This window comes from Heptranchias perlo, chromosome 1 (assembly GCF_035084215.1).
Source record: "Heptranchias perlo isolate sHepPer1 chromosome 1, sHepPer1.hap1, whole genome shotgun sequence".
Classification (NCBI taxonomy): domain Eukaryota; kingdom Metazoa; phylum Chordata; class Chondrichthyes; order Hexanchiformes; family Hexanchidae; genus Heptranchias; species Heptranchias perlo.
This window is the reverse complement of record NC_090325.1, coordinates 127,566,690-127,589,232: the sequence shown is the minus strand read 5'-3', so window position 1 is coordinate 127,589,232 and position 22,543 is coordinate 127,566,690. Positions and strand designations below refer to the sequence as shown.

Sequence of the window (22,543 nt, the reverse complement as noted above, 5' to 3'; positions counted from 1 at the left end):
CCTCCTGTGCCGTAGCTTTCTATGATTCTATGCTGCTACAAAATCTGTGTGTGTGATATGAAGACAGGTTTGGGCTTAGCTATGATATTGCCCATGGTCAGATATCCTACCAATGCTCATTGTATAGGCTTACACTTGAAGAATGAACACTTGAGCAAGCATGTGAGGGTTGTTGGTGGCCTTGGAATTGTACCCCAGCATCAGTCAGTGCCTTCCTGAAGAGGAGCAGAGAAAAGACGGAGAAAGTTGGGAAGAAAACTTAATTGGAAACTTACACATCATGTTCTCAATAGACATGTATAGTACAACATTTATGAAAACTAATGACTGGAATGAAAAAGCACGATGTAACTAGTGCATATCAGTAACTAGCTATCGGTACAAAAGACTTACTCCTGCTCCTTGTCTGAAGCTAAATTGATTATGGATCCACTTCATAACCAGTGGTACATAGAGAATTCAATCTCCATGTCACCATATACCGCTATATAAATGGGAATGGCAAACGCATTTCAATTCTGATTTCCTTTTCAAGTGAGCTTATAGAATATATCTTGGCAACAGAGAAAGTTTCTATTTGATACCATTCTGTGGTCGATTTTGTCAGTTTTATTGTAATCTTCAGGACACAGAACTAATTCAATACCGTGAAATATTGAATGAGGATTCCCAGCACAAAGGCAAATTACTGCGGTACAATACAGAACATGGAGGTAAATCACTACAGTGAAATATAAAACACTGTGGTGCAATATAAAACACAGAAGAATGCTGCAAAGTACACAATCGAGAGTTAAATCAATATGCTGAAATATAAAATGAGGATTCAATGCAGGGATTTTTCATATAATGTCTGTATTCAGCACTTTGTTTCAAAATGACCAAGCAACAACCATAGAATGTAAAGAATATGGTACTTGTGATATTTCTGTTCCTGACGTATTTTGTTTCAGTCCATAAATGGCCCTCTACAAGCCAGAAAACCTATTAACAGTCTGTCATTTCTGTCCAATCATATAAGTATTTTGTGGTGTCAAAAAAAAATCAACAAATGACATCTGTTATCTTCACACGTTGGGATGGTGTGCTGCTATCGCACAGCAGGGTTACGTGCCAATAGTTTTTTTGGTAATCACATTGAAATGCCAGGATCTGCCATTATTATTGATGGGGAGACAGAAGACATAGGGATAGATTTTCATCTTCACCGCCTGGGTGATAATTTAGCAGAGCAGAATGCACTCCCATTATAGGACCCACCTGATTTTCATTAAGTTGAGTTCAATGGAATGAAAATCAGGCGGGTTCTATAAAGAGCGGGCAATCAGCTCAGCCAGATTACCACCCAGGCAGTGAAAACAAAAGTCTACCCTGATATCTTAACGGTTCATAAAATCAGACTCACTGTATAAAAATACCTAAAAGATGAATTGTAGAGTTCCACGTGAGTTGTTTGCTGAAATACAAGATTTGAATTTTTAATTAGTGCAATGAATTTTATAAGTGGTTTCAACCAGTGATTTCAAGCTAGGTTTTGGGCAACTGGTCGGGGGTAGGGGTGGGGTGGGTGGAGGGAGGGGCAGGCGACAGGAGCGATTGAACTCAAGACTTGGTCGACTTGACAAGAATGAGACCAAGCTGGAAACTGGAGAATGCCAGCTTATCTAATCACCTAGTCTGAAGGCCAAGCCGGGAACTGCACAGATTTGCATTCCGGACCTGGAGGCCGGACGGATGACAGAGGTTCCTCGGAGTGAAATAAACTGGCCCTCCAAAGCCGCAGTGGCTGGCCTCAAAATCATTTTGGGGGGTTCCCCCTGATTCCCCCTGATCCCCCACCTTTGGTTTCAGGTATAATTTAATTTTCACGTTTGCCTCAGCACTTTTCCAGAACATGTAGGGGTCAATTTGAACTGTTCCCTCTGGGCGGGATACAGGTTGCAACAGGTCGGCTGCCCATTTTACACCCCATCCAATTATGAAGTCAATGGAAAGGAAAGTCGGGCAGACTGTGCAACTGGTGGCCAACTCACTGCTGTCGGTTTCTTGCCCGACAGGAACAGTCCCTGTAATCATGGTCCTGGGATATCCAAACTGACTTAATTGGGAAACTCTTGTGAAAGCCCTATAAGGGTGATTCTATGATCCAGCACTCTCAAATTTCAAGGAGCTCTTCATTGTAAATTGTGGGCACCCAACCCATGATTTTCTATCCATTAAAATGAATGACTGAAACATCACGGGCTGGATGCCTACTATATACTCCCTCTGCTAGGAGCTCAGAATCATCCTGTAAATTTGGCGAGGCAGATGTGAGAAATAAATTAGGGTCTGCATGCCGGCTAATTTTCATTTGGTGGAAATTAAAGTATTGTAGTATTTAGGTATTTATTTTCGGAAAAATGCATACCTGCATCTGTTCGCTGAGCGATATCCAACCTTGGCTCAAAAGCATGGACCAGAAGCGTTTTACTTGGAGGAGAAAGAGTTGACAAATGAACTCTTGGTTGCTGTTATTTGATATGATTGGAACCCTAAGCCACTGAGGACAAGACTGCTGCTGATTGTAGTTGAATAATTGTAAGAAAATACCTGCAAATGAACACAGCAGAGCAATGCTAAGGGTCACACTGAATGAGCCATGTTGAATTGCCCATTTCGCTGCTGTTCACTACAGATCAGAAAATCAGACGCTGATTAATGCCACTTTATTTGAACTGCCTACTGGAGTGATAAGTCTTTAGGGTACTGATGGTTCACATCAGAAAATGGCAAATCATACATGTGCCCTAAGCATCTGAAAATGGATCAGTACTCAAACTACTCCCTGAAAAAGGCCCTAGGATACTTACATGTAACTGATAATATCAATCACTATGTTAATTAGATAGTATTGAATTGCTAAAATATAAAAAGTCTGCTCTGTTTAAATGTAGTTGATATTTTATCAACTAGATTTGAATCAATAAAGTGATCATTGACAAGTCTCAAAATATTAACTTATATGAAGCTCAGAGAAGCAATGACTCCTGTCTGCCACAAGCAACATTTGTCAATTTTACAGGCTAATTCCCATAATTTTTCAACACGACATAAACACCACAAGACAAATTTTAACATCCAGCTGTTGTTTTTGTATCTTCACACTCAAAGCTGTTTTTTTGTAACTTGAGGCCCACGTATCATCGGTATTAGTGCTAATTTGACATTTTAAGATGCATTGAGATATCATTTTTATACAAGAGTGTATATAAGATGTAAAAAATAATTAATTTATTGTGTCAGCTCTTTTAATTCTGTTTTTCTCTGCTCTTATGCTGTTTTTGTTTTGGCTGTGACATTCTAACTCAATTTTCTTCGTTCTTTGTGAATGATTTTCACTTTACCCTTTCTCTAGATGAGGTTGAAAAGATAACTACTGCTCATTTGTCCAAATTGAAGCTTTCATATTTGTTTCAGAGTTTGAAATTTCAGGATATATTTTCTACTTTTTATTTCAATGATTTTTTGGAATTAACTTTATGTTGTTGGTCAGATGAGGATTTGAATAAGTTCAGACAAGAAATGACCTAAGTTTAGTCCACTTAAAGAATATCTTTTGGTAAACAAGGAAGGAACATAAATATGGATTGTTTTTTAATGTCTCATTCAGCCTATCAGCTGTCTCCTGTTTCAGTACCTCATCTGGTCATTTTTCATATTTCAAGCCTATATTCTACTCTTTGCTCAATCAGGAATCTGTTCCAATCTGCTTTGAATGCCTCAACTGTCAGTATTTACTCCACTGCATGGTAATCTATTCTATGGGTAGAAATTCAGATTGGCAAAGTTCATGTCCAAGTGTTTAATGCATTCATGTGCCATCCCTGATGGCACTGTTTTAACAGAGACATTAATCTATTTATTTTAGAAAATGATTCACTACTTATCCCTTGCTTCTTCCAATTGTTTACAACAGAGCTTCGGCTTTGCTTTTTGTCAGCTGACCTTAGTCCTTCAAAGGTAAAAGACAATCTGTAACCATAACAACGACGATCATACAAGCCTACATGTCGAATGGGCAACCTTTTATCAACAACATCTTTGTCAAAGCTGGCATTGTTAATTCTAGTTTAACCCATTCCTAACTGGAGAGAAATAAAGTGGAAGTTTGTACATTTAATGAATGTTTGTAAATCGAAAGCTGTAATTATTTTAAGGTGTATTATGGTTAAATAGTATGCCTCCAATGTCCTGATTAGATGGAGCTTCTGGTTGCTAATGTAGCTGGGTGCCATTATTATATTATATTTTAGTCGTCATTACATTGTGCGTCGAGTATTTTGCATATCCCACTTTGAAGTGTCTTAGTTCCATAACGTCATACTTACATCAAAACTACAGCACAGAAACAGGCCACTTGGCCCAACTGGTCTATGCCGGTGTTTATGGTCCACAAGAGCCTCCTCCCTCCCTACTTCATCTAACCCTATCAGCATACCCTTCTATTCCTTTCTCCCTCACGAGCTTATCTAGTTTCCCCTTAAATGCATCTATGCTATTGGCCTCAACTACTCCTTGTGGTAGTGTGTTCCACATTCTTACCACTCTTTGGGTAAAGAAGTTTCTCCTGAATTTCCTATTGGATTTATTAGCAACTATTTTATATTGATGACCTCTTATGTCTATATATTCTAACCTTTTGCTGATCCTATTTAAAGTGTTACACAATTTAAAGAATTATTAACCATCGGTACCTCTTGTAAAATTTCAAATTACAAAAATGATGATTCATTTTGACATTTATTTCTAATTCTGATCATTTTTTGAATATTTTTGCTTAAAAGTGTTGCTGACATTAAGAGGAGAAATGGCTGAGATTCAGTATTAATCAGCCTGGATGTCCTCTCCTCCAAGACATCAGCACTACACAAGAAATCAAAAATACTTTACAACTGTCCCAAGCACAGTTCATGTGCCCAGGTAGTATGAGCAGTTAATAATTTTGTTTGGGTAACAGCAGGTAGTTTCCAAAATCAGTGTTATGCCCTTAGTTTAAACATTTCACCAGCGATAACAGTCGAAAAAAATAATACACTTGGAGGTTGGGGAAGAAAGTTTGTCCCAGCAATGAAGCGCAAGTTGGATGCAAAAAAATATACATCATTTTGTTTAAGACTCTCTCCCCTTCAATGCCATACGAGTGCACTGATGAATTTCTACTTACTTTCAATGCAGACAAATGTGAGGTCATCCACTTTGGATCAAAAAAGGATAGAACAGGGTACTTTCTAAATGGTAAAACGTTAAAAACAGTGGATGTCCAAAGGGACTTAGGGGTTTAGGTACATAGATCATTGAAGTGTCATGAACAGGTGCAGAAAATAATCAAGAAGGCTATTGGAATGCTGGCCTTTATATCTAGAGGACGAGAGTACAAGGGGGCAGAGGTTATGCTGCAGCTATACAAAACCCTGGTTAGACCGCACCTGGAGTACTGTGAGCAGTTCTGGGCACCGCACCTTCGGAAGGACATATTGGCCTTGGAGGGAGTGCAGCGTAGGTTTACTAGAATGATACCCGGACTTCAAGGGTTAAGTTACGAGGAGCGATTACACAAATTGGGGTTGTATTCTCTGGAGTTTCGAAGGTTAAGGGGTGATCTGATCGAAGTTTATAAGATATTAAGGGGAACAGATAGGGTGGATAGAGAGAAACTATTTCCGCTGGTTGGGGATTTTAGGAGTAGGGGGCACAGTCTAAAAATTAGAGCCAGACCTTTCAGGAGCGAGATTAGAAAACATTTCTACGCACAAAGGGTGGTAGAAGTTTGGAACTCTCTTCCGCAAACGGCAATTGATACTAGCTCAATTGCTAAATTTAAATGTGAGATAGATAGCTTTTTGGCAACCAAAGGTATTAAGGGATGTGGGCCAAAGGCAGGTATATGAAGTTAGATCACAGATCAGCCATGATCTTATCAAATGGCTGAGCAGGCATGAGGGGCTGAATGGCCTACTCCTGTTCCTATGTTCCTAGGAGGTGACCCCAACCATGTTCTCACAAGACAGGTACAGATGAGAAGGCCCATTTGGCATCTCCTAGCACAACCTTCTAGAAAGAACCTAAAGTCCCCTCATCAAAACTTCCAGCTGTGTCTGCCATGTAAGCTGAGGCTGCTTAAAGTGGCATCATGGTGATAATGGCTACTCTATTTGCTCATCATTAAAATATTACAAAACCTTTAACATCAGTAGCGGATAAGTAATTCTGCTTACCTCGCCTCAATGCCATTTGTGTTAGTGTTGTGCCATTGGGAAATAGTTTAACTCTTTGATATCATACCAAAATCATGTTGCTGTTATTGTTGTAAATGTCCAGACCAATGCATAAGGGTGCAATTTCACCAATTTGAAGAGAGATTAAAATTGGGCTCACTGCGTTTTATGTTTTTAGTACATGTTAAAGTACTTTGCTCATATTGCAAGAATTGATTTTGTTTGGATTCTGAAATAATAAACCTAATTACTTTCCTTTTTTTTTCCTTTCATCTAACAATTATAGGAGAACACTTTTATTCACAATCTTCTCAGAAATTAATTTACCTGAACAGTATGTTGCAAATTTTTTTTTTGCTTGATTGGTTCCCTTCAAAGCTTTCTTAGATCTGGGGCACGATTTTAACAGTGAAAAATAGGTGGGTTGGGAGTGGGGGGAAATTCAAAATTGCAACCATTCCAGACACAGCCACAACCTGCCTCCAACCCACCCATTTCCGATTTTCAACAGGGCAGGACGAGGAGCGGGTGACGAACCCGCTCCCAGGAGGTGGGTTGCGCCTTAAAACCTTTCAAGGAGGCTTCGGGCCTCCATTTTCCCACAGTTTCAACCCCCGGGGGCCTGGGATTCCCGGGCCTTCTCTTTTACACCTCGTGAAAGGAGGCGAGAAGGCCCGAGACTAACAGATAGGTGCCTTTCTGCCACAGCTTGTGGGCCGGGAGGAGCAGAAGTGCTTCCCCCAGGCCCAACAGGCCTAAATGCAGCGACCACCTAATGATAGCAGACCACCCCGATCCCCGATCGCGGACCCCCAACCACTGATCGCTGATCGCCGATGGCAGACACCCGACCCCAATCCACGATCCTCCCAATTATCGCGGACCCCCAACCCCAATCGCGAACACCCAACCCTGATCCCTGATCCTTCCCCCCCCAACAATCGTGGATCCCTGACCCCGATCCCTCCTCCAATGATCGCGGAACCCCGTGATTGACCCCAGATCCCTCTCCCTATGACTGACAATCCCCATGACTGACAATCCCCATGCCAACTGATGCCCCATGCCAACTGATGCCCACCCATGCTCCCATGCCCACCCATACAAACAAAGACTTACCTGAAGACTTACGTTTTCACGTCCTCTCCCTGGCTGGTCTCCGGTCCGACTGAGATCAGCCTGTCAATCAGGCCGGTCAGTTGGACGCAAACCGACAAAAAAAAAGACATCTTTACGTTAAAATCATAAGGACATCCGGGAAACCCGTACTTCTGGGTTTCCCATCTGCAATTTGACCCCCCCCCCCCCCCACCACCTTCCTGGCTCGGGGTCAAAATCATGCCCCTGGAGTCCATTGATAGTTTGAGCAATAATTACATTAGTTATGCTGTGCTTTATCACTGCTGTCAGTATAGTCTGCATCAATTTACTCTCCTCTCCTAAATTAGAATAGGGTGTACTGATGGCCTAATATCGATTGACTGAGAGTTTTGACAATACAGTACCTGCAAATGAATGATTAGCTCAGAAATGCAGGTGTCTTGTAATGAGCACCTAACGTGCCAGTGATAATAATAGAATACTTTAAACTGTGCCACAGATAAGAGCTGATTTTAACTTTCAGCTGGAAAATGAAAAGTGGTGGAAAATGGGCGGAAATTAATCTGTTATGCTCACCGTCCAATATTCCCTTCCAATGGAAAGGAAAATTGTGTAGAATGGGCGACCGATCCACTACTGCCCTTTCCCTGCCACCTCCGAAAGTTAAAATCAGCCCTATAGATCCTAAAAACATGCAATGTGGAGTCACATGGAATCTCCCCTCTTGCTATGGTCTGCAAAATCCAACGTAAACCAAACTCATTGGAACTGTCTGTCTGCAATGCTCAGCTTTCCCACAGGTACATCTCAGCCCACTACTCAATATAGTCCACCTCTACACCAGATGACAGGGAAAAAGTCCATGGGTCCTGTAGGTGCAATCTAGATCACCCAATCTCGGGGAGGGGGGTGGTGGGGCCTGGAAAGAAACCCTGACGCTGACCCTCATGACCTCCACCTGCTGCAGAATTAGAATGATCAACTCAAAATACCCCACCGCTCACACCTCACTCGGCACATATGAAGAAATCTTCATCCTACCCTGGCAGATGAGTGCTCCTATAACACTCCTTCACACATTTTCACCCTACCCTAGCCTTCAACCCTTCTGAATTGAAGTCCTGCAGACTACTGAAGGAATGACTGGACCCAGCATCCCATTCAACACTTACTAGTACTCATTACTGCCACTGTCTAAAAGTACTTCACACATCCCCTCCCCAGTGATCCCCCAGCCACCCTAACTAGGAAGGACCTGGGTCCTGTCATCAAACACCCTCACCTTAATGCACACAACTTTATAACTATATAATAACTCTTAATAACTGTACCTGCAAGCTTAGTATTTAGCCTGTATTCTGTATCAAACCACAAACGGAGAGCACATGTAAGTTTCTTAAAATCTATATATTTTGAGGAAAAACAGCTCTTCATCATTTGTTGAACAAAGTGCACCTGATCTTAGCAGATCAAAAGAGAAATGAAAATAAAATGTTCCCTGTGGTGAAGAAACATCACAAAGATCCAAACAGCTATGCTGCAGTGGGATGCAACACAGATTTGAACCTGTAATTTCCAATTTTGCCCAGATTGTTGGGGGAGGGAAGCATTGAGTGGTGTTTGGACACTTCTCCACTGGGAGAAAGGGAAAATCAGTCTGATGCACTCTTATGCTCTTTCCAGAAACTATTTATAGAGTGTCAATAGTAGATGTCTCCATGCAGTGAGTTACCAATCTCAGCTTTGCTTCCATGAAGTGTCAATGAGCAGAGGCCAGTTGTTGAATTCATTCATGGCAGTGAAATGTATAGTGTTACATGCCTCCTTTTTCCCCCAGACCCTCCATTTTATATCCTGTATTTTTGCTTTTTATTAGTTTTATAAATTTTAGAGGTTCATTATAAGAATGTACTGCTCAGTCAATACTTGCCTGTGGTCAGTATTGACACTGTTGCATTTCCTTGCATATACATAGCATGTTGATATATGATGTATACATATATGATGTTGGTTCCCGTTAAATTGTTGAGTTTTTGTAAGCCTCCAAGGAGTAACAAAAATACTTCAATACCTGTCTGAAATTTGCCAAATAGGGATGAAATATCTGAGTGGGAATTAATGGGATAATTAATCGGATAACAATCTCCTTAAATACAATACATTGCCAAATGAAAAACCTGCTTTTTAATTAACATCTGTGCATCATTTGAATCTACAGTATAAAGAGAATACATGTCAAGGGCACATTGGCCCAGTGTATATCTAGCAGGTGGCTGAACGTTTTCCATCTGGACCAGAGCAATAAACAGCAAATGGTGCTGAAAAATCAAATTAAATTTCAAATATATTGAATGTGGATTGAACTGATGTGATTTCAGTTAACATTATGACGTCAAAGGGGACAATTGGTGCCAGCAAAATTCTACCTAATCAAAGTTATCCAAACAGCACAACTGCAATACAGAAACTTTTAACAGTTTGACAAAGATCACCACACTTCTGGTAATACCAGCACTTCTACAGGTAAAAGAGCTGAAGGGAAGGGGAACATTTGCCCATTCATGTAAACTGGATTTTGTCAAAATATTCCTTCTATTTAATTTTTTTTAAAGCACGACACGATTGTATTTTCTTCTCAGTTCAATTTACTTGTATATAAAATTGTAGAAATAATTTTGAAAAACAAGATCGAGAGAATGTACTTCAGAAGTGTTTCTCTTCTTGGGATGGATAATTGGTCTGATCAGTATGTGTAGCAACATTGTAAACATGTACAAAAGGAATGTGTTTATGGCTTTATAACACAGAGCAACCAGAGCAGTTATTTCCCCATTGGAAGCTCATTCACATATTTAGTGGCTTGAATAAATCCACAAGATAAAAATCTGCACAAATAGTTTTAAAGGGATAATGCAATGTTTTATGATGAAATAGAATGATGTATGCATTAAGCAAACATTATGCTGAGTAATTTAAAAGCAGCTTTATTGTCTTGGTAATATGGTGTAAAGTTGACCCTGTTGCACGTATTTAGTTTCAATTCAAAGTGACAGTGTATATCTGAACGATAAGGCCAAACCTATATAATATTTACCTTTTTTTAGCCCCTCCTGTTTTATCCAGTGAAGGAGGGCGCTTCCCTTCACCAAGCAAAAAACTTTGAGAGATTTTTTAAATCTCAAATATACTTTGTCACATTTATTAAATTATACCACACCAGATGTGGGAACCATATTAATGAACTGCAGATTATTACTGAATAAATTGGCAGTAATTATGTATCAATGATTAATCCTTTAGTGCGAAAAGCATCAAATGTGAATTTTTTTTTATTCGTTCATGGGATGTGGGCGTTGCTGGCAAGGCCAGCATTTATTGCCCATCCCTAATTGCCCTTGAGAAGGTGGTGGTGAGCCGCCTCCTTGAACCGCTGCAGTCCATATGGTGAAGGTTCTCCCACAGTGCTGTTAGGTAGGGAGCTCCAGGATTTTGACCCAGCGACAATGAAGGAACGGCGATATATTTCCAAGTCGGGATGGGTGTGACTTGGAGGGGAACGTGCAGGTGGTGGTGTTCCCATGTGCCTGCTGCCCTTGCCCTTCTAGGTGGTAGAGGTCGCGGGTTTGGGAGGTGCTGTCGAAGAAGCCTTGACAAGTTGCTGCAGTGCATCTTGTGGATGGTACATACTGCAGCCACTGTGCACCGATGGTGAAGGGAGTGAATGTTTAGGGTGGTGGATAGGGTGCCAATCAAGCGGGCTGCTTTGTCCTGGATGGTGTCGAGCTTCTTGGGTGTTGTTGGAGCTGCACTCATCCAGGCAAGTGGAGAGTATTCCATCACACTCCTGACTCGTGCCTTATAGATGGTGGAAAGGCTTTGGGGAGTCAGGAGGTGAGTCAATCGCCACAGAATACCCAGCCTCTAACCTGCTCTTGTAGCCACAGTATTTATGTGGCTGATCCAGTTAAGTTTCTGGTCATTGGTGACCCCCAGGATGTTGTTGGTGGGGGATTCGGCAATGGTAATGCCGTTGAATGTCAAGGGGAGGTGATTAGATTCTCCCTTGTTGGAGATGGTCATTGCCAGGCACTTGTCTGGCGCGAATGTTACTTGCCTCTTATGAGCCCAAGCCTGGATGTTGTCCAGGTCTTGCTGCATGCGGGCACAGACTGCTTCATTATCTGAGGGGTTGCGAATGGAACTGAACACTGTGCATTCATCAGCGAAACATCCCCATTTCTGACCTTATGATGGAGGGAAGATCATTGATGAAGCAGCTGAAGATGGTTGGGCCTAGGACACTGCCCTGAGGAACTCCTGCAGCAATGTCCTGGGGCTGAGATGATTGGCCTCCAACAACCACTACCATCTTCCTTTGTGCTTGGTATGACTCCAGCCACTGGAGAGTTTTCCCCCTGGTTCCCATTGACTTCAATTTTACTAGGGCTCCTTGGTGCCACACTCGGTCAAATGCTGCCTTGATGACAAGGGCAGTTACTCTCACCTCACCTCTGAAATTCAGCTCTTTTGTTCATGTTTGGACCAAGGCTGTAATGAGGTCTGGAGCCGATTGGTCGTGGCGGAACCCAAACTGAGCAACGGTCAGCAGTTTATTGGTGAGTAAGTGCCGCTTGATAGCACTGTTGACGACACCTTCCATCACTTTGCTGATGATTGAGAGTGGACTGATGAGGCGATAATTGGCAGGATTGGATTTGTCCTGCTTTTTGTGGACAGGACATACCTGGGCAATTTTTCACATTGTCGGGTAGATGCCAGTGTTGTAGCTGTACTGGAACAATTTGGCTAGAGGCGCGGCTAGTTCTGGAGCACAAGTCTTCAGCACTACAGCCGGGATGTTGTCGGGGCCCAAAGCCTTTGTTGTATCCAGTGCACTCAGCCGTTTCTTGATATCATGTGGAGTGAATCGAATTGGCTGAAGACTGGCTTCTGTGATGGTGGGGATATCGGGAGGAGGCCGAGATGGATCATCTACTCGGCACTTCTGGCTGAAGATGGTTGCATCAAATGTAAATAGGCATCAATTCAAGATTAGCTGACTGACACTTCACTTGCTAAATTTTTTCTTGACCAAAATTTTAAATCGATAAACTTGTCAGTACGCCAAATAAGACTAGAGAGCAAAGTCCACGCTTGTCAACTAGAGGCACTTCAGTTAACAATTAGGCTATATGCAAAGAGTCCATTGAAAGTTGCTGCTGAATGTGAATAAAACTAGCCCATAAATCTACTAGTAAAGTTTATACCATGGCATGGTTTCAAGGCAGATAGTTATAAACTACTTGAGCTTCTTGCAGTCATGGACTGAATCCCTCAATTAGATTACTGTCCTGTAATTGCTCCCAAGTAGTTATTGTTCTCTATTTATACAATGGGGGTAGTCTCAGGAGCAATATGATACCATTTTTATGAGACTATAGGGTAGATTTTTATCCTCAAATCAATGGAATGGTAATTAGGTGTGTTCCATAAAGGCCACACAATCCATACCACCCGGGCAGTGAAAATGAAAATCTACCCTTTTTTGAACTAGTACAGGATATACCACAAGGTGTCGCAATGCTGCTCTCAATCTTCTCCATGCAAATCAACCTAAAAAAAATGCTCCCTTCTTCTTTAACCCCTTTCATTTAAGAAAATATTCATAAACTGTAAAGACACAAAATTAGCTTTCGCATTGTATAAATACAACACCATGCGAGCCCGAACATGGTAGTAATTTAAAACAATGAGATGAGCCGACAGCATAACACACAAGTGAGAAACGTGTTATGTCCTGTTGAATTGTTTAAGCATGTTATCACATCAGACTCCATGGCCCTGATATTGGTGGGGAGGGGGTCGAGCAGAAATACGGGTAATGCGGAGATCCTGAAGAATTTAACGACGGGACATCATTTGAATTTTTTTCTCTGTTTCCAGGTTGACAGCCAGCCAGTTTGAGAGGGTGGGAAGGCCTGTGCTGGAAGGCCGCAGCCGGGGAGCGGAGAGAAGGGAGGGTGGGAGGGAGAGATTGCGGTGGGGAGAAGAGCGCGGGTCGGTGGGGGGAGGCTTCAGATCGTGGGTCGGCCTGGAGAATGAGGGGCGGGGGTCTTCGAATCACAGGGCGGGTCAGCGGATCGTGGGGAGGGAGGCCAATCATGGCAGGTTTGCTTGATGGGCTGGTGGGACGTACTCCTGCTCCCGTTGGCCACAAGCAGTGCTGTAAAGGCACTTACCTGCTGGATCCAGTCATTCTCACTGCTCTTCAGCTGTCGGGTTTCCCGAGCCCTAGGAAACCCGGCACTCACCCTCATTAAACATATTTAAACAAGTGACCCGCCTCTCGAGAGCAGGTTAGTAGCCTGCCCCCCAACTCGCCTCTGTTAAAACCGGAAGTGGACATGTTCAAGGTGGGTGTGGGTCTGGTTTCATATTTTTGAAATTTTAACCTCCCCCCCCCCCACCGCCACTGTCCCGCCCGTCGTGGGGGATTAAAATTATCCCCCCATATCTTCTACTCAATATATACAGAAGTATAATTACACTGTAAAGTGTATTACTTTTTACTAAAACAATTTTTTCCACACATTTCCGGTAAAAACCTTGGTCTTGCATTATAATTATTTGGAAAAATACAAATAAAAACCATTTCATGTCTTGTTGCAAGGCAAAACCTGGTGCCCATAATAATGACTAGAAAAGTAGGCAGCCATAGCAGAAGATATGAACTGCAATGCTAAAATTTAAACTGGAAATCTTGGGTAGAAGTAAAACTTGTCCAATTTTCACTCCATTAATTACCGGTGAAGACAAAAACTTACCCCACCATCTCCTTATAAAAGATGGCTGGGACTGTAACACAATCTGGGTTCAACGCTAGTCCTGCACAATATATGAAGTTACTTCAACTCTTAGCGAGTCACAGGCTTATACACTCCCAGTCATCTGTAGTTCTCAAATTTACCATCGGAATCTTTTTTACCTTTTTAATTGCTTAGGTTCAGTATTTCCTTTTGGCTCCTCTAGACCCATCAGTCTTAGGTTCCCACTATGTACAACTTAATATGACTCAATTTATACATAGTTCAGTAATTACACATGTTTAATGTAAAAAGAGATCCAGACTTTCAAATACTCTACACAATGTTGCCAGCACTGGGTTTGCATATCTTAAATTGCAACATGTTCTCCGTGGTACTTGATGGTTTGTAAATTACTCCAGAGCTGATATTAAAGAGATTCCAGAGACACTTCTAGATGTGTGACAAACTGCTACATTAAGAAGTCAATCAGTCATTCCAATTTTTTTACTATATAGAATTGTAATTTGATCCAAAAATATTTATTGTTTCCCCAAAGGTTCGACAGCTTAAAGCAGCTGACCCACACTGCCCATATATTTTTGATATTTATTAATGACCTGAACTTGGGTATAGAGGGTATAATTTCAAAGTTTGCAGATGACATGAAACTTGCAAATGTTGTAAACAATGTGGAGGATAGTAATAGACTTCAGGAGGACATAGACAGACTGGTGAAATGGGTAGACACATGGCAGATGAAATTTAACGCAGAGAAGTATGAAGTGATTCATTTTGGTAGAAAGAATGAGGAGAGGCAATATAAACTAAATGGTACAATTTTAAAGTGGGTGCAGGAACAGAGAGACCTGGGGGTGTACGTACACAAGTCTTTGAAGGTGGCAGGACAAGTTGAGAAGGCTGTTAAAAAGCATATGGGATCCTGGGCTTTATTAATTGAGGCATAGAGTACAAAAGCAAGGAAGTTATGCTAAACCTTTATAAAACACTGGTTAGGTCTCAGCTGGAGTATTGAGTTCAATTCTGGCACCACACTTTAGGAAGGATGTCAAGGCCTTAGAGAGGGTGCAGAAGAGATTTACTAGAATGGTACCAGGGATGAGGGACTTCAGTTATGTGGAGAGACTGGAGAAGCTGGGGTTGTTCTCCTTGGAACAGAAAAGGTTAAGGGGAGATTTGATAGAGGTGTTCAAAATCATGAATGGTTTTGACAGAGTAAACAAGGAGAAACTGTTCCAGTGGCAGACCGGGGGGTAACCAGAGGACACAGATTTAAGGTGATCGGAAAAAGAGCCAGAGGCGACATGAGGAAACATTTTTTTACATAGCGAGTTGTAATGGTCTGGAATGCAGTGCCTGAAAGGGTGGTGGAAGCAGATTCACTGGTAACTTTCAAAAGGGAATTAGATAAATACTTGAACGGAAAAAATTTAAATGGCTATGAGCAAAGAGCAGGGAATGGGAATAATTGGATAGCTCTTTCAAAGAGCTGGCTTAAGCACGATGGGCCGAATAGCTTCCTCCTGTGGTGTACCTGCTATGATACTATGACCAGGATTAATCCCCAGTCTGTGCTGAGTTAGTTGATCTCAGCCAGGACACCAGTAGAGACAAATTGCCTTTGGGTTGGGGAGGGGAAAATTGATCAATGTTGCCAATTCTGATCACACCCCGGCTATTGCTGCTGGAAAGGGTCAGGGTCAGGGTTGGCTGTGGGCCAGTCGAGTAGCTTGCAAACAATCACTGTCAAGTGTCACACCTGAATAATGGTCACCGGTACATTGGGGGACTGGCACCTGTGGAACTGTACCCTAGTAGGGAGTCAACATTTCAGGAGACGGGGAGGCAATGGGAGAAAATTGTCAGAAATAAAGAGAAAAAAAAGTTATTTATGGTAATACTTTGATACATTAAAGACTATGTGGTACAAGTATGATTTTTTTGGTAGTTCTTCGCTAAGTAGACCACAGATACTAAATTGTACGACATTGTTTTGATTCCAACACTACATCAGTGTGGATTATGAATGGACAGGAAAAGATCTACTGGTCAATCCAGCCTGTCCCACACAGTTGTGATGCCCTTTGCATCAAAATACTTACATTCCTCACACACCCGGAGACATGTAATCTCCTGGGAGAGGCAATAAACCATATAAAAGCCCAGGCCAATTAGAGCAAATAAATTTGATAAATGTCCTCTCCGACCCCAAAACTAGTCCAGGAGACCACTCTGGCCCTGATTAACATTAACAGGTACCTACCTCTTGTACAAGGTGATCTCTGCCCCACCCAGAAAACAGGTCCAGCTCTCGCTTTAAGGAATTCAGCGATTCAGCGTTCACCGCACGAGCCATCAACCTGTTGTTTCAGCCTACTATTTGATAATAAAGGAAACTCTATCAAGTTCTTGCAGTTGCTGTGCACTGTATTGTTGTAATGTATTGTAGCCAGTAGGTTCTTTTTGTACATTTTCCTCAAGGCTTTAGTAACAAGCAATTGCTGCTCCATTGCTGCTTGACTGTGAGTGATTAGTTTCCAGCTGTGTGTTTTTATTCTGGGATCACACGGCCTCCTCAACGCATCTCCTGACTGATCAACTGTCTCTTGGTCCCAAGGAGATGATACAATGACAGGGGATGGAGGAGAGTACCTTAGACCAGAGGACCTGAAAGAACTTGGAGATGACTCTCTACCCAGCAGTCGTTACCTGGACAATATGATGTACAGAGGAATAGGCCGCCTGGGAGAGCGCTCAGACAGGTAGCCTTACTTTTGTTTTTGAAAGCTTGATCAAAATGCTGCTATAACTAATTGATATTTAAAATGCAGGATTCTCATTGGCTGAGAGAAAATAAAGCCGCAGTAATACTGCAGCTTCCAGTCTCAAGCAATTATGTGTGGAGTGCAATGTGCACATGTTCAGAGCTTTACCCCCCCAGGAAACTAATTGTTCAAGTTAGTTGAGTGTGGGCCAGAGCCTCTGTACTCTCATAACAGTCAAAAGATTCCGTGCAAAGTTTCAGAAGTAGCCAGGCTGTCCAGACAGTGGAATGTTGCATTTTAGGAGAGGCCACTAATGAACTCTAAGATATGTTTTTCATTTGTTCTCACGCCAACCATTGATTTGTTGTGGTACCTGGAAGGTTCACTAATATGGTGTCCCTGCTATTGTTTTTGTGTCGTTATATCTGTAATTGAGACTAATAAGCTATAACATCAAACCCACTATAAGTTCATTAAAAGTTTCCCCACCTAATTTATAATCCTTGTCTCTGTATTTTACTTCATTTTCATTTAAAACAAATGAAACCCCATTGTAGCTCACATCTAAGTTCTGTTAACTGATCACCTCAGCATCATAAGCAGAGGCACGCTGCTTATCAATTTACAAAGAAACAAGTTTACAAAGCTTCCTCAATGGCACTGGATGGCGGTGTCACAATTGGCCTCAGTACTCTTGAGGTAGGGAAAGGAAAAATCAGCAAGCATTCATACCGCTGATCGCTACCCAGACAACTGGTCCTTCCTCCATCACCTGCAATGTAATATGAATGACCTGACCTCCCGGGAATTAACTGCACCATTCCACAAAATCGATGCACAAAAATGGGCGTCTACAGATCTGCCATTAGATTGAGTGACCCTCATAATGCAAGCTAAATGGGGGAAGCTTCTGCACTTCTCTGCAATTAGGCCTTCATTTTACATAGTGGAACCCAGTTGGCCAGAAGACGCTTGTTGGCCTGACAAATATTCAAATTGGTAAGATAATCACAACCACCTTCCTTTGTGCTAATATGATTCCAGCCACTAGAGAGTTTTCCCCCTGATCCCCATTGTCTTCAGTTTTACTAGGGCTCTGTTGAATGCTGCCTTGATGGAATTTAGCTTTTTTGCCCATGTTTGGACCAAGGCTGTAATGAGGTCTGGAGCCAAATGGTCATGGCAGAACCCAAACTGTGCATCGCTGAGCAGGTTATTGGTGAGTAATTCCCACTTGATAGCACTGTTGACGACTCCTTCCATCACTTTGCTGATGATTGAGAGTAGGCTGATACAGCGATAATTGTCTGGGTTTGATTTGTCCTGTTCTTTGGACAGGTCATACCTGGGCAATTTTCCACATTCCTCTCCCTATCTCTGTAACCTCCTCCAGCCCTACAACCCTCCGAGATCTCTGTGCTCCTCCAATTCTGGCCTCTTGCCTATCCCCGATTTTAATCACTCCACCATTGGCGACCATGTCTTCAGCTGCCTAGTCCTAAGCTCTGGAATTCCCTCCCTAAATTTCTCAGCCTCTATACCTCTTTCTCCCCCTTTATGACACTCCTTAAAACCTACCTCTTTGACCAAGGATCACCTGTCCTAATATCTCCTTATGTGGCTCGGTGTCAAATTTTATTTGCTAACGCTCCTGTAAAGCACCTTGGGATGTTAAAGGCGCTATATAAATACAAGTTGTTGTTATTGTCGGGGAGATGCCAGTGTTGTAGCTGTACTGGAACAACTTGGCTAGAGGCATGGCTAGTTCTGGAGCACAGGTCTTCAGCACTACAACCAGGATGCTGTCAGGACTTGTAGCCTTTGCTGTGTCACATGGTAATCCACACAGTATTTCAAAATTTGCTTTTACGCGCGCAGTTATTTAGTTCGGATTCCAGGAGACTGGCATCTGTGAATTGCCTCCTCGCCTATACAGTACAGCTCTCTTACCCTAGCAGCAGAATCAAGAACCCGTGGAAAATTGTGTCTCTTGAAATCTGAAATTTAATTTGATTCCATCTGAATACAGTAAGAATATGAGAGAATTAAGTCCAGTATTTTCCATATCACCCATTTGTATAATATCATGAGTTTAACGCATCTGAAACATCAAAACATCTGTTGTATAAGATGATATAACTCAGTAATGAGGCTCATTTGTTTCTCCAAACACCAAGTATCGCATCAACCATGATAGCATTTGCTTTCAACAGACTGTGAACTAAAATTATAAAATTCACAAATAGTTACCAAGACAGGGCAGTCTGTAGCAGGATATCCATTCACAGAGGAAAAGTCCAGTTAACTCACTACAGAAGAGAAAATTATGATGGCTGTGGATAAGATAATATAGCTAATAAATGTTTCGTCACACTTCATATTCTTAAAGTGGTAGATCCTTGGATGGATAGATATTGGAAATTAGAGTTTTGTGAATTGGGTTAGAGCTTCAGGTTGTTCTGGTGCAAACATCAAGTGTTGTCTCTGCTATTCAAAATACATGTAAATGGCTGTGAATTCAATTGACAACAATGATAATTCTGGATGATGCATTGGCGCACTGTTTTTAGGCTTCAATGCACTGTGCCATGGAGTGGCTAGCATATGAATGAGAGGCCTTGATTTCCCACACAATGAATTATCAGTATTGGCTGTGAGGTTTGTGAGTTCAAGCCCCACTCCAGAACTTGAGCACATAAGCTAGGCTGACACTTCAATGCAGTACTGAGAAAGTACTGCATTGTTGAATATGCTGTCTTTTGGATGAGGCTCCATCTGCCTACTCAAGTGGCCATGACAAATTTCATGACATTATCTCAAAGAAGAGCAGGTGAGTTCTCTTGGTGTCCTGGCCAATATTTATCCCTCAAACAACACCAAAAACAGTTTAACTGGTCATTAATTTCATTGCCGTTTGAGGGAGTTTCGTGTGTGTATATTGGTTGTTGCATTTACCTACACAACAATAATGACTACGCTTCAAAAGTAATTTGATGACTATAAAGCACTTTGCGACATCCTAAGCATGTGATAGGCATTATAAAAATGCAGGTCCTTCCCTGTCGTTGGGGAGAGGTGCAGACTGCAGGCCAAAAGCTTTCTAACAGGAAGAGGTGAAAAATTGGAGAGAAAGTCAGTCTTGTCCATTCTGGGCCATTTTACACAGTGATGTTGATAAGCACTGGGAGGAGGTCACCTGCCTGACCTCTCACCCAGGTGTGTTGTAATAGGGAGACATGAAAAAGAACAAAGGTGGAGAAAATACTTACCAAAATTAAAAATAATTAATTGCTGAAACTTTTGTTGAGAATAGAATAATGAAGACATTATTCTTTTGAGACTGTTCGAGGTGTACAGTTTGGTATTTGGCAAGGAACCAAGCTGCATGTAAAATGATGAGACAATGGATGTTACCGGTTCCAGTTACTAACCTTGTCTTTAACTCATTTTTCCCTAAATGTTGTTTCTTCCTTTCAAAATGTGTATGTATCATATCAAAAAGTCAGTAAAAATTTTGTTCTTTTCTGGCATGATACTGTGAGCTTCTTTTAAAAAATAAATCCAGCCCTTCAAATTGTTTAGGTAAATGTGGAAACAAGGCATGACTTTGATATTAAATTAGCAGTTTTTTGTCTGTCTGTTAACATTGTCGTTCTAAATGTATCTGTCTGTGTGAGTATGTGTGTGAAAGAGCATTGTTTTACCATTGTTCTGCCATTCTCCCTTCATTGTTGCTGTTTTCCCTCTGCTTTTCATATGCTTCCACACAGTGCTGTAAACAGGTAGGTGGTTCTTGACACAAGAGTAATGTCACAGTGCTGTGGCTGTGTCTGCAATCTACTTTTGCCGATATGCTAATACTGCTTGGGGTTGGGGTTGAGGTATTCACCTTGTGCACTAGAGCTATTTTCATGGCTGCATTACTTTCCTTTGGTATTTTCCTATGTTCACCTGCTACGCTGCTCACATCGGGCTGGGTCTACGAGACTGTAATAATGCAGAAACAGCTGCCATTACTGCCTTCCTTTTTCTTGTGACTGTTGGCCTGAGATTCAGCAGCCTGGATTATTCAGCTGGAACCTACCACTGATTGAATAAATGGGGGTGGGGGGGGGGGGGAGGGGAGTCGACGCTTGATTATTATTTTTTTCCTCTCCCAGTGGGTTGCTGGGTGTATATTTTTAGGAATACATTCTTGCTGCAGAGACACAATTTGTTTTCCTCTTCCAGGTATTTGTTGTAAAAAAAATTATAAATGTGATTTTTTTTTTAATTGGATTTGGTCACATCTATTTACTGTTTACTGTGATCACCTATTTTACTGTTTGTGATGAGTATTACTGCTGTCTCTGATGTACTGCTTGCCTGTTGGGAATTAGACAAAGCATTATATTGTGATTAATAGAAATTATGAATGTTATTTTATAGACATCGGCATTGTATGTTTAAATTTTTTATGAAGGCTTTAATAACATCCTATGAAAATGATTACATCATGATTTTTTAATTAATTAATGACCTTTTGTCATGTCACATAGACTATGTTCTGAATCCATCCACGTAGATTTTGTTGAGCTGACTTACTTGGCTGCCACATTAAGGTAATGCAGAACTCTGGGAGAACAGCTTCAGTTCTGCCTTACACCTTCATCGCTGAACTTGCTATCTTTAGACTCGAAATATCAAAGCATACACTTAACCCTTTAAAAGCGCATTTCTACTTGAGTCACTCAGGGTAACTGTAACATGGAAATGTCCCAGGGAATGTTGAGGCAACAAAAAATGCTTCAAGGAGGAAAAGGGAAAAAAAAATTGCTGCTTAATGGCACAAATTATTGATTGCTATTCGATTATTTTATATATTTTTGACTACTGCCTTGTGATATATGTTTGACGATTGAATCTGGTGTAAGCTGATATCTTGGGTACTAGGTTCAAAATTCTTAGTAAGGTACAAGGTAAGGATGAGGAGGACCTCATGAATGATGTTTCTGTTTTTCTGCCTGTTATTTTTATATGCATCTCTAGTAAGCACCATAGTCCATGGGGTCAATTTTAAACCCCCGGCCAACGAGAATGGTGCATGGGAGGGGTTAAAATTGGCCGAATCGACTTTCAGGCCCGAGGCTGCATCGTTCCCGCCCAGCAGCATTTTATCTTCACCGACTTTGAAGTCGGTCGAGGCTCACGCTGCAAGAAGGTAGGGGCCTAATTTAAATATAAAAGTTGTGGCCCGATGACGCCATTGGTGCCACGATGTAATTTTAACAAAGACTCGGGGAGGCTCACACAGAGTCAAACCCACCGGAGAAACCTGACGGGATGCAGGAGAGTGGCCAGAAAAGACCAAGGTAAGTTTTTAAAAAATTATTTTTCGGCAGGATTCCTTGGGGACTAGGAGGAGCAGGAGAATCCTTGGGCCTCACCTGGTGCTGCCCTTCCTAAACCAGCATCTTTTTGGAACCCAAATTAGAGAAGAAATTGTTAGCTATAGTGAAATTTTGATGAAGTTTTTTAAAATAATTTTCTTACTGAGGGACTCTAGTCTGTTGCGGTGATATCACCAATGCCAGTGGGGCTCCATTACAAATAGTGT

At 41.7% G+C, this 22,543-nt stretch overlaps 1 protein-coding gene across 1 annotated transcript in view; it reads left to right on the top strand.

Moving 5' to 3' along the window:
* LOC137326017 (ankyrin-2-like) overlaps positions 1-22,543 on the top strand; it is a 418,648-nt gene that overhangs the window by 294,993 nt on the left and 101,112 nt on the right. Inside the window, exons 24-26 of the mRNA XM_067990953.1 lie at positions 16,800-16,944; positions 20,718-20,729; positions 21,486-21,548. Of these exons, the coding sequence (XP_067847054.1) occupies positions 16,800-16,944; positions 20,718-20,729; positions 21,486-21,548 (220 nt within the window). The remainder of the gene's footprint in view (positions 1-16,799; positions 16,945-20,717; positions 20,730-21,485; positions 21,549-22,543) is intronic.